This window comes from Rattus norvegicus, chromosome 1 (genome assembly GCF_021556685.1).
Source record: "Rattus norvegicus strain SHRSP/BbbUtx chromosome 1, alternate assembly SHRSP_T2T, whole genome shotgun sequence".
NCBI lineage: Eukaryota > Metazoa > Chordata > Mammalia > Rodentia > Muridae > Rattus > Rattus norvegicus.
This window is the reverse complement of record NC_141534.1, coordinates 249,395,001-249,412,972: the sequence shown is the minus strand read 5'-3', so window position 1 is coordinate 249,412,972 and position 17,972 is coordinate 249,395,001. Positions and strand designations below refer to the sequence as shown.

The window sequence follows — 17,972 nt, the reverse complement described above, 5'->3', positions numbered from 1 at the left end:
TTAAAGTAAACCTATGTTTAGCAGGGAGGACAGGAGGACAGAGAATGAGTAAGAATATGATATGCTAATGAGAGTACTTATTTACAAACCTGAGAGAGACTTTACTAGTTACCAAAGCAAAAGTTAGCTTCAAACTGTATTTTCACAGTAAATTAGAAAACTGTAAGTAACGTCAGAAGAGTGACTGCCATTACATGAAAATTATGAAGTGTAAAAGACCTAAAGCCTAAACACTAAAGCTCAAGTAACAGGGATAAGGCTCTTGAGCAACATCTTCATAATCCTCTTTAATAAAAAAGAAGAGAAGAGAAAAGAAGAGAAAAAAGAAGAGAAAAGGAAAGAAAGGAAAAAGCAGGTCCGGGTGCGCGGCTCACGCCCACAAGCCCAGGACTTACAGGCTGGGTCTGGAAGTGAATGGTGAGCTCGAGGCCAGACCAGCTTCAGAGTGAGACTCTGTCCCAAAAAATTAAAAACAAAAACCTAAGCCAAGCAAACAACAAGTCCCCAAATAAACCTAAATTATAAAAAATGCTAAAGAAAAACAAGAACTATCTTAATAAAATGAAGTTTTTGTAGTTCAAATATACCTCGTTTTTTAGCTTCAGCCACCATCTCATCATACTCCTGCCGGTGACGTAAAGCTTCTTCCACAGACTTCGCAGGAAGATTCCTGTCAGAGGAAGTATTAACAAATTAAACAACTCTTAACGTTGCTACCTGCTTGGAACCAGTTACAAAGCAATGTTACAAAACTAAAGTTACTTTCAGAGAAAATGTGAATGAGCAGACACAGTGGCTCAGACCTTTAATCCTCAGGGTGAGGTCAGCCTTGTCTCTCCCGTTCAGCAACAAAGAAAAGGTAAATGAAAGCTTAAAAACAACTCTGCATTTCAAAACAAACTCAGACTTTGGATTCCTTATATCTATTGTATGTATATACACATATAGTTTATGTTTATACACTTAAGCGTATGCATGGATGCCTGAGTTTATGTATTTATGCCCAGCGTGTGCAGGTGCTTGCAGAGCCAGAAGGTGCTGGATCCCCTAAGGCTGTAGGTAAGGATGGGGATAAGCTGCCTGTAGGTGCCAGGAATGAACCTAGGTCCTCTGAAAGAATAGTACTTGCTCACTGATCTCTCAGCCCCATATTCATTCATTCATTCATTCATTCATTTCATTCATTCATTCATTCATTCATTTGTAAAATGTTTGTACTGAGTGTGTGTGTGTGTGTGTGTGTGTGTGTGTGTGTGTGTGTGTATGTGTGTGTGTGTAAGTGAGGGGGTCCGAGGAGAGGCCTGCACATGGAGGTCAACAGGCAACTTGTAGGAGCTGCTTCTTGACTTCTACTACATGGTCCCAGAGACAGAATTCTGGTTCTCACCTTAATGGTTTTATCCACTGAGCCTAAACTCTTTTGACATACAACTAAAAAACTATACACATTTTTAAAATAGTTTGACAAGAAGCAAAGTGTATGACTCATGCTTATATTCCTAGCACTTGGGAAGCTGAAGCAGGAGGATTGTTTTGAATTTGAGGCTAGTCTGGACTACACAGTGAGTTTCTGACCAGCCTAGATTATAGCAAGAGTCCCTAGGTCTAAAAGAAAAGTTTAAAATTGATTTTAAAATAACAGCATGGGAGCCAGACACAGTGGTGCACGCCCTAAATCTCGGCACTAGGGAGGTAGAGGCAGGCAGATAGATCTCTGTGGATATGAGACTAGCCTAGTCTACACAGGACACCCAGACCTACACAGTGAGACCCTGCCTTGGAAACAACACAAAACATAAGCAAACAAACAAATAAACAAAGGACTGGACCGTAGGCTCAGCAGTTTGGAACAGTGGCTGCTCTTACAGAGGACTGGGAATCAGTGTCCAGCACCCCTACAGTGGCTCATCTGTAATTACAGTTCCTGGGGTTCCGATGCCTGCTTCTGGCCTTCATGGGCATCTGCACACACTTAGTGAATGTGTAAACTTGCAGGCAAGCATTCACACACATAAATGAATCTTTAAGTCTTAAAAAGAACAGAATGGTTTGATGATTTTTGAAAAATATATAATCCATTCAACCAACATACCAAGCAAGAGACACACAAAATTTCTCCAGAACTTTTATATACCCAATATTGAATCTACATCTTATTTTATAAAATCCCATCTTTGATTTCAATTACTACATACTAGTCTGTTGTCGTTACAATTTCTTTTTTATTTGTTTTTGTTTGCCTTATTTTTTCATGACAGGCTTCTCTATGCTGTCCCGGAATTCACTCTGTAGACCAGGCTAGCCTCCAACTCAACTAACTGTTGTATTTTCGCATGCCAAGTTCCTTTTTGCACAGGATCTGCCCCAAATTCTCCTCTTGCCTCAACCTTCTGAACACCAGGGTTGGAGGCCTGTATCGCCAAACTTGACTTTGTATCTAATTCTTCTTTTGTTGAATCTAGTTTTACATTGTCTGTGATATATATAAAGTTTCCTTTTTAACTTCTGAAAAGTACTCTATCTATACATATAGGCATTTGTGTTATTTCCAGTATGCAATTTTTATGAATGAAGTTAACATAAAGAACTAATTCAATTCTTTTGGCATCTATTTCACTTCTCTTGAGTAAATACTGAGAAATAGAAATTTTAGGTCCATGATAAGTACAGGTATACCTTTGTAACAAACTATTAAACTGGTTTCCTCTTATTAGAATTTTAGAATAACATTCTCCCTAGAAGTTTGACAGTTTATATATATATATTATATATATAATATATATATGGGATTATATATATTATATAATACAATATATTATATTTCACTTTATCCAGTCAATGGCTTTATAGAGTTTACAATTAGATATTTAAGAATTCAAAAAGAAATACATTTGTAGGGTTGGCAAGATGGCTCAGTGAGTAAAATGCTCACCACTTCAGCCAGGCAACCTGAGTTCAATCCCCAGAACCCACAATGAAGGAGAGAACTGAGTCCTGAAATTGACCTGTGAGCTCCATACATGTGCCATGGCACATATATGCCTACACAAGAGTACATGCAGTACACACACAACAACAGTATAGAAGGCTTGTGACTAATATTCAAATCCCATGTCCCAGCACCTGTCCTCTTTTCAGGCTAACCCCATTATTCCAGCATGTTGTAGCAAGGAGGAATTAAGTCTAAGACTTGTGTTTAGGCCATATGGAAAAGTTTACCCTCTTGTCTTATACAGTTAGAAGATACACTAAACAGCAGCTCTCAGGCAATGCACGACCAGTAGTAAAGGACAGCGGTCTTTATGAGGAAATTTCTGGTGTTATTGTCTGGAGTTACCAGGTCTCAGCAGTAAAGGGAATACATAAAATGAAGCTAGAAATCCTCCAATCTTTCTGGGTTCAGTAGACAGGAGTTGGGGGATCTAAGCTAGAATAAGCAGAAGACTCCTACAGAGATGCCCCTCACAACTCTTGGGTGAGTAATTAAATCATGGCCAAGGAAAGAATCACCAAAAAAGAACATCCAGCATATTTTCAAAGTACCAAGTTCTTGGCAAGGCATTACCTCAGTACGAAGAACAATCAGCCTAGACTAAAAGTCATTCTGAAGTTGCTCTAACAAACAGATCAAAAAGCACAAGTTAAGGCTAGAAAATGGCTTCATGATTAAGAATACTTCTTGCTCAAGTTCAAGTTCATTCTAGCATCCATGTCTAGCAGCTCATAACTGTCTATAACTCCAGCTCCTGGGAATAGGGCACCTTCTTCTGGAGTCTAGGGGCACCTGCCCTCATTAGCACATACCCAAATACAGACACACATGCATACACATAATTAAAAGTTAGAGATTTTTTTTTAACAAAGAGGATCAAGTCAATCCCCAACAATTGATTTCAGACTATAGAAAAATATTAAAAGAATACAAAAGAGCCACTATACAACTATGCAACTCCAGTGTCTCTTAACCACTGAGCCATCTCTCCAGCCCCCAAGGTTACCCTTTCTAAAGTATTCACTACAAGAATCAACTCAAGAAACTATTAATGGATACCTAAAAGCATGTATAAATGTACTGCACGGTATGAATATTTATAGCTTTCAAAAATGACATATTAAAACCTGTATTTTGTCATGTCACTATCTTAGTGTTCTGGGCTGTGAAGAAACACCATGACCAAGGCAACTCTTATTTTTAAAAAGAGGCATTTCATTGGAGCTGGCTTAGTTTCAGGGGTAGGTCTAGTCTCATCATGGCAGTGATGTACATGACACTAAGGCAGTAGCTGAGACTATATCCTGATACATAAGGCCAGGGCAAGAGAAGCAGGGGGAGGAAGGGAAGAGGAGGGAAGGGAAGGAAGGAGAGACTGACTGCCTGGCTGGCTGGCTGGCTGGCTGGCTGGCTGGCTGGCTGGCTGACGGACTAGGCCTGGTGTCATACCCCCACTTTCTCCCACAAGGCCACCAATGAGTGGTGGTTTGAATGAGAATGGCCCCTATAAGCTCATATTTGAATGCCTGGTTATTAGGGAGAAATGCTACTTGAGAGGGATTTGGAGGTGTAACCTTGTGGAGTAGGCATGACCTTGTTGGAGGAAGGGTGTCATGGAATGGGCTCTGGGTTTCTAAGGTCTCCTGCTGCAGGTCTGAATGCAGAACTCTCAGCGTCCCCTCATGTACCATGCCTGCCTGCATGCTGCCATGCTTCTTACCGTGATAAAAATGGACTGAAATGACAAGCAAAGGCTCAATTAAAAGCTTTCAATTTTGGGGATTTTTTGAGCCTTTTTTTTTTGGCTTTTTCTTTTATTGGATATATTTTTTATTTACATTTCAAATGTTATTCACTCTCCCAGTGTTCTGTCCATAAACCCTCTATCCCCTCCCTTCTATACAGGTGTTTCCCTCCTCATCCACTCCCCACATCCTGCCCTCACGCCTGACATTCCCCTACACTGGGGATCCAACCTTGGCAGGACCAAAGGACTTCTCTTTCCTTTGGTGCCCAACAAGGCCATCCTCTGCTACATATGCAACTGGAGCCATGGGTGAGTCCATGTATAGTCTCTGAGTAGTGGTTTAGTCCCTGGGATCTCTGGTTGGTTGGCATTGTTGTTCTTATGGAGTTGCAGGCCCTTTCAACTCTTTCAGTCCTTTCTCTAACTTCTCCAATGGGGATCCCATTCTCAGTTCAATGGTTAGCTGTGAGCATCCGCCTCTGTATTTGACATGTTCTGACTGTGTCTCTGAGGAGACATCTATATCCGGTTCCTCTCAGCATGCACTTCTTAGCTTCATCAACTGTATCTAATTTTGGTGGCGATATATACATATATATATATATACACACACACACACATATATAAACACACACACACACACATATATATACATATACATATACATATATATATATATATACATACATATACATATACATATATATATATATATATATGGGACACATCTGGGACAGGCTCTGAATGGCCTTTCCTTCAGTCTCTGCTCCAAACTTTGTTTCCATATCCCATCCTATGAATATTTTTGTTCCCCCTTTTAAGAACGAGTGAAACATTCGCACTTTGGTAATCCTTCTTCTTGAGCTTCATGTGGTCTGTAGATTGTATCTTGGGTAATTCAAGCTTTTAGGCGAATAGCCACTTGTCAGTGAGTGCACACCATGTATGTTTTTCTGTGATTGGGGTCACTCAGGATATTTTCTACTTCAATCCATTTGCCTATGAATTTCATGAAGTCATTGTTTTTGACAGCTGAGTAGTACTCCGTTGTGTAGATGTACCACATTTTCTGTATCCATTCCTCTGTTGAAAGGAATCTGGGTTCTTTCCACCTTCTGGCTATTATGAATAAGACTGCTATGAACACAGTGGAGCATGTGTCTTTGTTATATGTTGGAGCAGTTTTTCAGAATATGCCCAGAGGTATAGCTGGGTCCTCAGGCAGTGCAATGTCCAATTTTCTGAGGAACCTCCAGACTGATTTCCAGAATGGTTGTACCAGTCTGCAATCCCACCAAAAATGGGGGAGTGTTCCTCTTTCTCCACATCCTTGCCAGCATTTGCTGTCACCTGAGTTTTTGATCTTAGCCATTCTCAGTGGTGTGAGGTGAAATCTCAGGGTTGTTTTGATTTGCATTTCCTTTATGACTAAAGATGTTGAACATTTCTTTAGGTGTTTCTCAGCCATTCGGCATTCCTCAGCTGTGAATTCTTTGTTTAGCTCTGAACCCCATTTTTTAATAGGGTTATTTGTCTCCGTGTGGTCTAACTTCTTGAGTTCTTTGTATATTTTGGATATAAGGCCTCTATCTGTTGTAGGATTGGTCAAGATCTTTTCCCAATCTGTTGGTTGCCATTTTGTCCTAACAACAGTGTCCTCTGCCTTACAGAAAGAAGCTTTGCAGTTTTATGAGATCCCATTTATCAAATCTTGATCTTAGATCATAAGCCAATGGTGTTTTGTTCAGGAAATTATCTCCAGTGCCCAAGTGTTCGAGATGCTTCCCCACTCTTTCTTCTATTAGTTTGAGTGTATCTGGTTTGATGTGGAGGTCCTTGGTCCACTTGGACTTAAGCTTTATACGGGGTGATAAGCATGGATTGACCTGCATTCCTCTACATGCTGACCTCCAGTTGAACCAGCACCATTTGATGAAAATGCTATCTTTTTTCCATTGGATGGTTTTGGCTCCTTTGTCAAAAATCAAGTGCCCATAGGTGTGTGGGTTCATTTCTGGGTCTTCAATTATATTCCACTGGTCTATCTGTCTGTCTCTGTACCAATACCATGCAGTTTTTATCACTATTGCTCTGTAATACTGCTTGAGTTCAGGGATAGTGATTCACCCGGATGTCCTTTTATTGTTGAGGATAGTTTTAACTGTCCTGGGTTTTTTGTTATTCCAGATGAATTTGCAAATTGTTCTGTCTAACTTTCTGAAGAATTGGATTGGTATTTTGATGGGGATTGGATTAATTCTGTAGATTGCTTTTGGCAAAATGGCCATTTTGACTATATTAATCCTGCCAATCCAGAAGCATGGGAGGTCTTTCCGACTTCTGAGATCTTCCTCAATTTCTTTCTTCAGAGACTTGAAGTTCTTGTCATACAGATCTTTCATTTGCTTGGTTAGAGTCACACCGAGGTATTTTATATTATTTGGGACTATTGTGAAGGGTGTCGTTTCCCTAATTTCTTTCTCAGCCTGTTTATCCTTTGAGTAGAGGAAGGCTGCTAATTTGTTTGAGTTAATTTTATATCCAGCCACTTTGCTGAAGTAGTTTATCAGCTGTAGGAGTTCTCCAATGGAATTTTTGGGGTCACTTAAGACTATTATATCATCTGCAAATAGTAATATTTTGATTTCTTCCTTTCCAATGTGTATCCCTTTGACTTCCTTTTGTTGTTTGATTGTTCTGGCTAGGACTTCGAGTACTATATTGAATAAGTAGGGAGAAAGAGGGCAGCCTTGTCTAGTCCCTGATTCTAGTGGGATTACTACAAGTTTCTCTCCATTTAGTTTAATGTTAGCTACTAGTTTGCTGTATATTGCTTTTACTATGTTTATGTATGGGCCTTGAATTCCTGATCTTTCCAGGACTTTTATCATGAAGGGGTGTTGAATTTTGTCAAATGCTTTCTCTGCATCTAATGAAATTATCATGTTGTTTTTTTTTCTTTGAGTTTGCTTATATAGTGGATTAGGTTGATGCATTTTGGTATATTGAACCATTTCTGCATCCCTGGAATGAAGCCTACTTGATCATGATGGATGATCGTTTTGATGTGTTCTTAGATTCAGTTTGCAAGAATTTTATTAAGTATTTTTGCATCAATATTCATAAGGGAAATTGGTCTGAGTTCTCTTTCATTGTTGGGTCTTTGTGTGGTTTAGGTATGTATGTATTTGTTGCTTCATAGAAGGAATTTGGTAGTGCTCAGTCTGTTTCTATTTTATGGAATAGTTTGGACATTATTGCTATGAGGTCTTTTCTGAAAGGTCTGATAAAATTCTGCACTGAACCCATCTGATCCTGTGCTCTTTTGGTTGGGAGACTTTTAATAATTGCTTCTATTTCTTTAGGAGTTATGGGCTTGTTTAGATGGTTTATCTGATCCTGATTTAACTTTGGTACCTGGTATCTGTCTAGAAAATTGTCCATTTCCTTGAGATTTTCCAGTTTTGTTGAATATAGGCTTTTGTAGTAGGATCTGATAACTTTTGAATTTCCTCAGATCCTGTTGTTATGTCTCCCTTTTCATTTCTGATTTTGTTAATTTGGACATACTCTCTGTGCCCTCTGGTTAGTCTGGCTAAGGGTTTATCTATCTTGTTGATTTTCTCAAAGAATCAGCTCCTGGTTTTGTTGATTCTTTGTATAGTCCTTTTTGTTTTTACTTAGTTCATTTCAACCCTGTGTTTGATTATTTCCTGCCTTCTACTCCTCTTGGGTATATTTGCTTCTTTTTGTTCTAGAGCTTTTAGGTGTGCTGTCAAGCTGCTGATGTATCTTCTCTCCTGTTTCTTTTTTCTTTCTTTTTTTTTTTTAAAGATTTATTCATTTATTATATATAAGTCCACTGCAGCTGTCTTCAGACACCAGAAGAAGGTTTCGGATCCCATTACAGATGGTTGTGAGCCACCATGTGGTTGCTGGGAATTGAACTCATGACCTCTGGAGGAGCAGTCGGGTGCTCTTAGCCGCTGAGCCATCTCTCCAGCCCCCTCTCCTGTTTCTTTTTAGAGCCACTCAAAGCTATGAGTTTTCCTCTTAGCACAGCTTTCATTGTGTCCCATAAGTTTGGGTATGTTGTGCCCTCATTTTCATTAAATTCTAAAATGTCTTTAATGTCTTTATTTCTTCCCTGACCAAGTTATCATTGAGTAGAGTGTTGTTCAATTTCCATGTATACATGGGCTTTCTATTATTTTTGTTATTGAAGATCAGTCTTATTCCGTGGTGATGTGATAAGATGCATGGGATTATTTCAATCTTCTTGTATCTGTTGAGGCCTGTTTTGTGACTGATTATATGCTCAATTTTTGTGAAGGTTCCATGAGGTGCTGAGAAAGGGTATACCCTTTTGTTCAAAGATGAAATGTTCTATAAGTATCTGTTAAGGTCATTTGGTTCAAAACTTCTGTTAGTTTCTCTATGTCTCTGTTTAATTTCTGTTTCCATGATCTGTCCAGATGATGAAAGTGGGGTGTTCAAGTCTCCTACCATTATTGTGTGAGATGCAATGTGTACTTTGACCTTTAGTAAGGTTCCTTTTATGAATGTAGGTGTCTTTGCATTTGGAGCATAGATATTTAAGATTGAGAATTCATCTTGGCAGATTTTTCCTTTGATGAACATGAAGTGTCCTTCCTTATATTTTTTGATAACTGTTGGTTGAAAATCGATTTTATTTGATTATTAGAATGGCTACCCCAGCTTGTTTCTTTGGATCATTTGCTTGGAAAGTTGTTTTCCTGCCTTTTAATCTCAGGTAGTGTCTGTATTTTTCTCTAAGGTGTGTTTCCTGTATGCAGCAAAATGCTGGGTTCTCTTTAAATATCCAGTCTGTTAACAGTCTATGTCTTTTTATTGGGGAATTGAGTCCATTGATAAGAGATATTAAGGAATAGCAATTGTTGCTGTTATTTTTGTTGTTAGAGGTAGAATTATGTTTTATGTCTCTGTTCTTTTGGTTTCATTGCAAGGAGATTACTTTCTTGCTTTTTCTAGGTTGTAGTTTCCTTCCTTGTGTTGGACTTTTCCATCTGTTATCCTTTGTAGGGCTGATATGTAGAAAGATATTGTGTAAATTTGGTTTTGTCATGGAATATCTTGGTTTCTTCATCTATGTTAATTGAGTTTTGCTGGATATAGTAACCTGGGCTAGCATTTGTGTTCTCTTATCGTCTTTATGACATCTGCTCAGGATCTTCTGGCTTTCATAGTTTCTGGTGAGAAGTCAGGTGTAATTCTGATAGGTCTACCTTTATATGTTACTTGACCTTTTTCCCTTACTGCTTTTAATATTCTTTCTTTGTTTTGTACATATGGTGTTTTGACTATTATGTGATAGGAGGAATTTCTTTTCTGGTCCAATCTATTTGGAGTTCTGTAGGCTTTTTGTATGTTTATGGGCATCTCTTTCTTTAAGTTAGGGAAGTTTTCTTCTATAATTTTGTTGAATATATTTTCTGGCCCTTTAAGTTGGGAGTCTTCACTCTCTTCTATGCCTATTATCCTTAGGTTTGATTTTCTCATTGTGTCCTATTTCCTGGATGTTTTGTGCTAGGAGCTTTTGCATTTTACATTATCTTTGATGGTTGTGTTGATGTTTTCTATGGTATCTTCTGCCCCTGATATTCTCTCTTCTATCTCTTGTATTCTGTTGGTGATGCTTGCATCTATGACTCCTGATCTCTTCCCTAGGTTTTCTATCTCCAGGCTTGTCTCTCTTTGTGCTTTCTTTATTGTTTCTAATTCCATTTTTAAATCCTGGATGGTTTTGTCCAATTCCTTCCCCTGATTAGTTGTTTTGTCCTGTAATTCTTTAAGGGATTCTTAGGGATTTTTGTGTTTCCTCTTCAAGGGCTTCTATTTGTTTACTTGTGTTGTCCTTTATTTCTTTACGGGTATTTATGTCCTTCTTAAAGTCCTGCATCATCATCATAAAATGTGATTTTTAAGTCCAAATCTTGCTTTTCCAGTGTGTTTGGATATTCAGTTTTGCTTTGATAAGAGAACTGGGCTCTGATGATGCCAAGTAGTCTTGGTTTCTGTTGTTTAAGTTCCTGCATGCTTGCCTCTTGTCATCACATTGTCTCTGGTGTTGGCTTGTCTTGCTGACTCTGAAAGTGGCTTGGCCCTCCTGTAAGCCTGTATGTCAGCACTCCTATAGACTTGTTTTCTTTCAGCTGGTTCTAGGAACAGAGAGCTCTGCTCTCAGGTTTGTAGGTGCTCCTGTTGACTGGCTTTGAATTTATGGTGCGGGCAGAAACCCAAAGGGTCCTGCCCCTGACTGTTCCTAGCTCCCTGTGCCCAGGGTCACAGACAGCACTAGGTGATTTCCTCTTAGGTCAGGAATGTGGGCAGAAAGTATTCGTCTCCTCTGTGTTCTCAGGAATGTCAGCACTTCTGAGGGTCCAACTCTCTCCCCCACAGGATTTGGGTGCAGAGAACTATGTGACCGGTTCAGTTCAGTTCCCGGCACAGCCAGAAACCAGCCAGTTCCTGTTGCTGACTGCTCCTACATTCCTGTATCTAAAGGCATTATGCAGTTTCTTCTTGGGCCAGGAATGTGGACAACAGTGGGCAGCAGTGGGCAGAAGTGGTGGTCTGTCCTGAGGTCTCAGGATTGTCCACACTTCTGGGAGTTCAGCTCTCTCCCCCACAGGATTTGAGTACAGAGAGCTGTGGTATCAGTTCAGTTCAAAAGCTTTCTTTTTAAAGAGCTGCCTTGGTCGTGGTGTCTCTGCATAGCAATAGAACAGTGACTGAGACAGTGAGCCTCTGGGGCCATTTACACTCACACTACCATGGGCACCTTTCACCAGCACCTTTCAGAATCTCTGTTATTCAGTTTGGTATTGATGCACATGCAGCCTCAGCACTCAAGAACTGAGGCAGAAACATTTCAACTTCTAAATCAGCTTGAGCCATATAGTGAGACCCTGTCTCAAAGAAACTGTTTTTGAAGTTCTTAAAGAAGTTGCTAGAAGAAAAATGGAAGCAATTCTACCTAATGATACATTTTAAAAAGTATTGTAAGTATCTGTGATAGCTAATCCTAGTTGTCAACTTGACGATATCTGGAATGAACTGCAATCCAGAAATGGAAGGCACACACCTGTGTTCCAGATCTAGAGGCTGGAAGACACAAGCTTCTAACCCAGATATTGGTATGAAGATCTTGAGGCATGGTGGCCATGAAAAGTTTAGACTCAGGCAAGGTAGAACATGCCTTAATCCTAGGAGACAGAGGCAAGCATAACTCTGAGCTTAAGGCTAGCCTGGGACAGAGTAAGTTCCAAATTCAGCACGCTCCTTTAATCTGCTGGAGGCCTGCATAAGGATAACGGAAAAAGGAAGTGTTGATTCTTCATCCACTTGCACTTACTTGCCAGCACACCTGTTGCAACCTACTTCTTCAGGATTCCAGCTTACACAGAAGACCAGCTGAGACACCTGGCCTCATGGGACTACTAGATTCTTGGACTTCCCATTCACAGCTGCCCATTGTTGGGTTAGTTGGACTGCAGACTAAGTCATTACAATAAATTAATATAGAGAGACATTCCATAATTTCTGTGACTCTAGAGAACCTTGACTAACATAGTATCAGGTTTTTGGGATTTTTGTTGTTGTTTTTGCTGTTTGTTTTGTTTCAAAGAATGAAGAAACACAGCAACATATTCGTTTATCTGGATACATGATCCTTAAGGTTGTTTTGATCTCTTGATTTTTAGTTAGATTAGTTGAGGAACAGGCAGACCCAAAATAAACAAAAGGATGAATTCTTTTATATTTGCATGTGAACCATATTTGAAATGTTCTAAAGGAGATTTCAGATGATGAGATGATGTATCCTTGCTCCATCTGCAAAGAAAAACATCATCCATAAAACCTATGCAGTGCAAAAAGTAATCTATGCACTCAGTGCCTCCAGATGCATCTAAAATTATGGAAGCAAGAGGGAAAAAAAGGGAGCCAATCACAGGTTTTCTCCAGAAAGAAACCCCTCACATCATCCCTTCTGTTTATGCAGGAGGAAGTTCCAACATCAATTCCATGCTGAAGAGGAATTACTGCTTCTTCTTTGTAAGATTTATTTTGATATGTCTGTATGTGTACCTCTGTGAGTTTATGTGAACACTGAGTAGGCTGATGCCCACCGAAGCCAGAGGGCATCAGATTCTCTGCACTAGAGTTACAGGCAGTTGTTGCCATCTGATATGGGTGCTGGGAACCACAAGATAGAACAATGTTTGAGTTTGTGTTCTTGTTGCTGGGATCATCCCTGACCAAAAGCACTTTAGAAGGGAAAGGGTTTACTTCCTCTCTAAAATGCTCAGCCTGCTTTCTTATGCACTGCCCATGGGGGGGGGGCTGGGCCCTCCTACAGTAATTACTAAGAAAATACCTCACAGACATGCGTACAAGCCAGTCTGCTATTGATAATTCTTTAGTTGAGGTTCCCTCTTCTCAGATGAGTGCTCTCATAGATGGTATCTCACAGCTAAGAAAAATATGACTACCAGTCAGCTGAATTCAAAAGTAAGCCAGCGCTCAGGACGCAGAGGCATGTGGATCTCTGTCAGCTTGAGGCCAGTCCAGTCTACATAGTGAGTTTAGGCCAGCCTGTGTTATATAGTGAGACTTTGTTTCAAAATAAAAACATGCTAACTTGAACCTGTCTGCATCCACAAACAGAAAAACAAACTACAAAATTACTAAGGCTTCTGCTCCAGCTTCTCAGCCTCTGGCTGGATAGATGGTACCTGACCTAAATCTGTCAGCAGGTGCTCTGGGAGAGAAAGGGTAGGTGTTCCAGTTGGTACTCAGGCTGTACCCAGGGATCATCATCTGGTTTACCCTTCATAACACTAAACTTTCATTTACCTCAGTTCTCTACATCTATTTTCAACTCACTGATGTAGAGATAAGCAATGAGTAAGTAAGCATTCCCATATTCTAACACCTTTTAAAGATACAATTGGTTTAAATGAGAATAATAAAGTCACATAAATCATTTCCCTTCTAAAACAGCCTCATTCAAATTTAAGGAGAATGCATTATAGCAACTCAGAGTTGAATAGAACAGAGATCACATTTAATCTCTAGGTTACAGATGAACAGATAGATGGGATGAAAGGCTCCAATACTTATTCTAGTAAATTACTATATTAATTTTACATCAGTAGAATGAAAACAAGAAAAGCCCTTTTTCAGGTGCTTATACAATTTCAGTAGGCTGAGATCATACATAATTACAATGTATAGAGTATTATTTCAAGCCAATTTCAACTCATTATTTCAAGAAGTTTGTGCAGGCTATCATGAAGGATTACAGAAGTAGACATAGGGGCTGGAGAGGTGGCTCAGAGGCTAAGAGCACTGTTGGTTCCCAGCACCCAAACGGTGGCTGAGAACTAAATTCCAGTTCAGGGGATCCCATCCCTTCTTCAGGCCTCAGGAGGCAGCAGACACACATGCAGGCAAAACACTCACACACATAAAGTAAAATAAATAAATAAGGGGAATTTTTTTTAAAGAAGTAGTTATCACTGGAAGAATGAGGATGTCAACAAAGACTGGATATAAAGATATATCCTGGCACTTAAAAGAATGGAAACAAGAGAGGTATAGATAAGGAGGCTGCAGTGTGGCGAGAACACTACCACGAACAGAGGTAACAAAGCACGATGGAAAGGAATGTGTAACATAAAAGACCAAGATGTAAAGGATTTGTTCCAAATACTGTATAAGCTTCTTGTGAGAAAAAATTTATATTCTTAGTAAAATATATGTTGTTTTAAATGAATTTTAGAAGCTTAGGTTGAAAACTCAAGTTAACCTATCAAGCTAGGAGTCTACCTAAAGATCTTTAAGCAAATATTCTTTCCTTGTTTATCTAAGCATTCTTGCTTTCCTGCAATCTTGGAATTGGCCTGGTTCATTTTTATGCCTGGAAGTCTGGAATGAAACTTTTACACGGTCTCATTATTGGTTATAGGGACTGGAGAGAGGGAGGATGAAGTTCACGCATACTCCGGGTCGGCACAAATCTCACTACCTAGCATAGGCTGGTCTCGAACTCCTGGCAATGCTTTTGCCTCAGCTGTCCAAGTCTGGGAACAACAGCTCTGAGTCAGTCCTCCCAGCTCCCATTATCAGGTTCTTAAAATGCTTTTAAAAAGATCAATGGGAAAAATTATTGAGACTAAACTTACTAAATTGAGAATGTATTTGGAGATTCTAGCAGGGGAGTATGACTGCTTAAACAAACACTTGTCTTCCTCTATCAGGGATGGACATCATCTTCAACCAAGCTCACTGCCTTAGGAAAGACGTGTGTAGAAAGCACAGCTTAGAATAAGCACTTGGGAAACCAGGACTCTGAATCGTGTGGGCCTATTTTCTTCAGTGGAAGGAAATGAATAACACCTAGTCTCCTAGAATGCCGGACTGAAAACCTGGTGATCTCTTTGCTCTCCTATGAGCCAGCCTTCTGGAATCCCCCAGTGTCCTGAGCTCTGTCCTAATCCTGAGCTTTAGCCCTCGAGTGAAGAGAACTCGTCACTGTGAAAGAGGCCCCGTGTATTTTGCATCCTCTGGTAGAATTTACTCTTAGGCTTATCACAAATCTGTCTCTAGGCCCTAGACCTGAGCTCTGTTTATCAGCCGACAGAATTCATTCTGATGTTTAAATATATAAGGAAAATAAACCAGAGGGTCAGTCTCTGGAAGTCTTGGCCCATAAAAATGGCACCGGCCTGAGTTTTCATTCTCATCTCTCCCTCTACAATCTGCTTTCTTGCCAGTGGCAATTCCTTCAGGAACCCTTTAATACATGTGGAGGGAGGAAAGACATCCACCTAGACAAATGGATCAGTCCATCAACTATGGAGATCAATAAGTAACCATATGTCACATACAGGTCATTTTTAAACACAAATCTATACAATTAAAAAGCTGTTTGAGGGCTCTACTCTGCTGCCTTTGATCTAGATGTAGAAAACCCAGCTCTCCAGCACCATGTCTGCCTGCAGGATGCCATGCTTTTGGCCGTGAGGATAATAGATTAAACTCTTAAGTGTAAGCCCACCCCAATTAAATGATTTTCTTTATAGGGGTTACCATGGTTATGGTGTCTCTTCACAGTAATAAAACCTTAACGAAGGGGAAAAAAAGTTGTTTGAGGGCCACAATTTTTAGTCTTAAATGTTCTTGTAAGTCCAGCCCCTCTTCTTCTTCTTTGAAAGCGTCTACAAAATACTTTTTTGTTTAACTTCAGATTCTCTATGGTCAACAAAGTAACAAATGCAAACCAGCAAAATGGCCAGATACCAGGGAAAAGGGAAAAAAAGTTATCAACAACAAAAACATACCCAGGAGTCTCAGAGAGAGGAAAAGAGATTAAGAAACAAATAGTATTGTTTTAGTAAGTGTGTATTTTTTTCTGAAAAAAAAAAAAAACAGTCAGACATTATTTGGAATAATAGCAGCACTGTAGACAAAATAGTCAGAGATGGGAGGACTTAACATGGTTTCTGCCACTAGACAACAGATTCTTGCTGGGGATTGAACCCAGGGCCTTGCACATTCTAAATAAGAGTTCTATTCCTAAATGTAGCTCAACCCCTAGTTTTTAAAAATTATATTATTGTGTCATTCATGGGTATTTTAACTGCATATGTTCCTGTGTACATGCTTGGTGCCCACAGAGGCTTGGCCTAGAACTAGTTACAGATGATTCTGAGCTGCCATGTGGGTGCTGGGTATTCAACCTGGGTCCTCTCAAATAACAGCCATCAGTGCTCTTAACCACTAAGCCATCTCTCCAGCCCAGCAATAGATTCTTAACACATGTATGCCTTAAATACATATTAAACATCAAAACCAAAATAATTCTCCTAAATGATACTTGCCATCAATTAAAGAACACTGTGTTGAAATAAAAAAAAGTGCTGGTTTTAGTGGCGGTGGTACAGGTCTAAGATTAAAATCTGTGCGTGTGTGTGTGTGTGTGTGTGTGTGTGTGTGTGTGAGCGCGCGCGCGCCTCTGCATATCTATGTATGTATGCATGTATCTATCTTCCAGTCTGACCACAAATTTGTGTTTTCAACTGATGCTCCTGCCTCAGGCTCCTGGATAAGATACACATCATCAATCCTGGAAAGAATAAAGATTATATTTTATGATGACTGGGTGTGGTAGTGCACACCTTTAATTCTAGCACTCAGGAGGCAGAGGAAGGCAAATCTCTGAGTTTGAGACCAACATGGTCTACACACTGAGCTACAGGACAGCCAGAGCTACATAGTGAGACTGTACAGAGAAAGCCTGCCCATCAGTGTCTTTTCTTTTTGTTTTAGGCTACATGACTAAGCGTAACTATCATTCCAACACTGGGAGGAACAGCAGGAAGATACTGGGTTTGACGCCAGCCTGGGTTAAATGATACTCTATCTCAAACAAAACAAATAAATCTCATCCTGTATTTAAGCTCTATTTTAAGTGAAATAGCAAAAACAATTAAATCTAAGTTTCAGGAAAATAATGCACCTATAGGTCACTAAATACTTACGATGGTCGGTCCTCAAGAATCAGGGCAGTGGTAGAAAGTGGCTCAAACTCAAAATTCTTACGTCTTGAAGACTGAGGCGGTACTTTACAGGTCCTCCCTGTCCGCGCTTCATACTCCTAGGGCAAATAAGGACATAATTTATATAGCGATTTTCCTAATTTTCACTATGTATTATTAAACCTGTGTTATTAAGGGTATTGTATGGGATCTAAAATACGAAGAAAACAAAATCCCTTTTTATTTCCTAGGAGAGCTTAAATTATGAATTAACACTATATAAAAAAACCACTAGACTGTGTTAGGAGAAGGAGGACAGAAGCACTCTGTAGATGAACTGGGGACAGTATTAGGGCCTTTGTCTCACTGCCCTCAGTAGTACCAGGTACCTACACTTTGACTGATCTACAAGCAGACAGACTTACTTCCTACACCCTAGCTGAGTGACGGAAATGAGACAGGACACAGAGAACCCAGGTGCAGTGCCCCAAAAGAGCTCTCTAAAGAGGACACCAAGGGTCTAATGTAATGCGGGTTTTAGACTTCAGGCTTTTGTGACTCTAACTACCACACATATAGACACTTCAAGAGAAGGAAGTCTGACCTTACATACCTCTTTAATTTTAATCAAGTTACTAATACATGATAT

The 17,972-nt window shown here is 39.7% G+C and overlaps 1 protein-coding gene across 3 annotated transcripts in view; it reads right to left on the bottom strand.

The window, feature by feature from the left end:
• Tbc1d12 (TBC1 domain family, member 12) overlaps nucleotides 1–17,972 on the bottom strand; it is an 82,236-nt gene that overhangs the window by 26,300 nt on the left and 37,964 nt on the right. For all 3 annotated transcript variants that reach the window (XR_015640774.1, NM_001377114.1, XM_087590511.1), the window contains exons 3-4: nucleotides 17,327–17,442; nucleotides 588–670 (exon numbers count right to left, since the gene is read on the bottom strand). Coding sequence is in view for 2 of the 3 variants with exons in the window: in NM_001377114.1 (NP_001364043.1) it covers nucleotides 588–670; nucleotides 17,327–17,442 (199 nt within the window). In the remaining variant the exon portion in view is untranslated. The remainder of the gene's footprint in view (nucleotides 1–587; nucleotides 671–17,326; nucleotides 17,443–17,972) is intronic.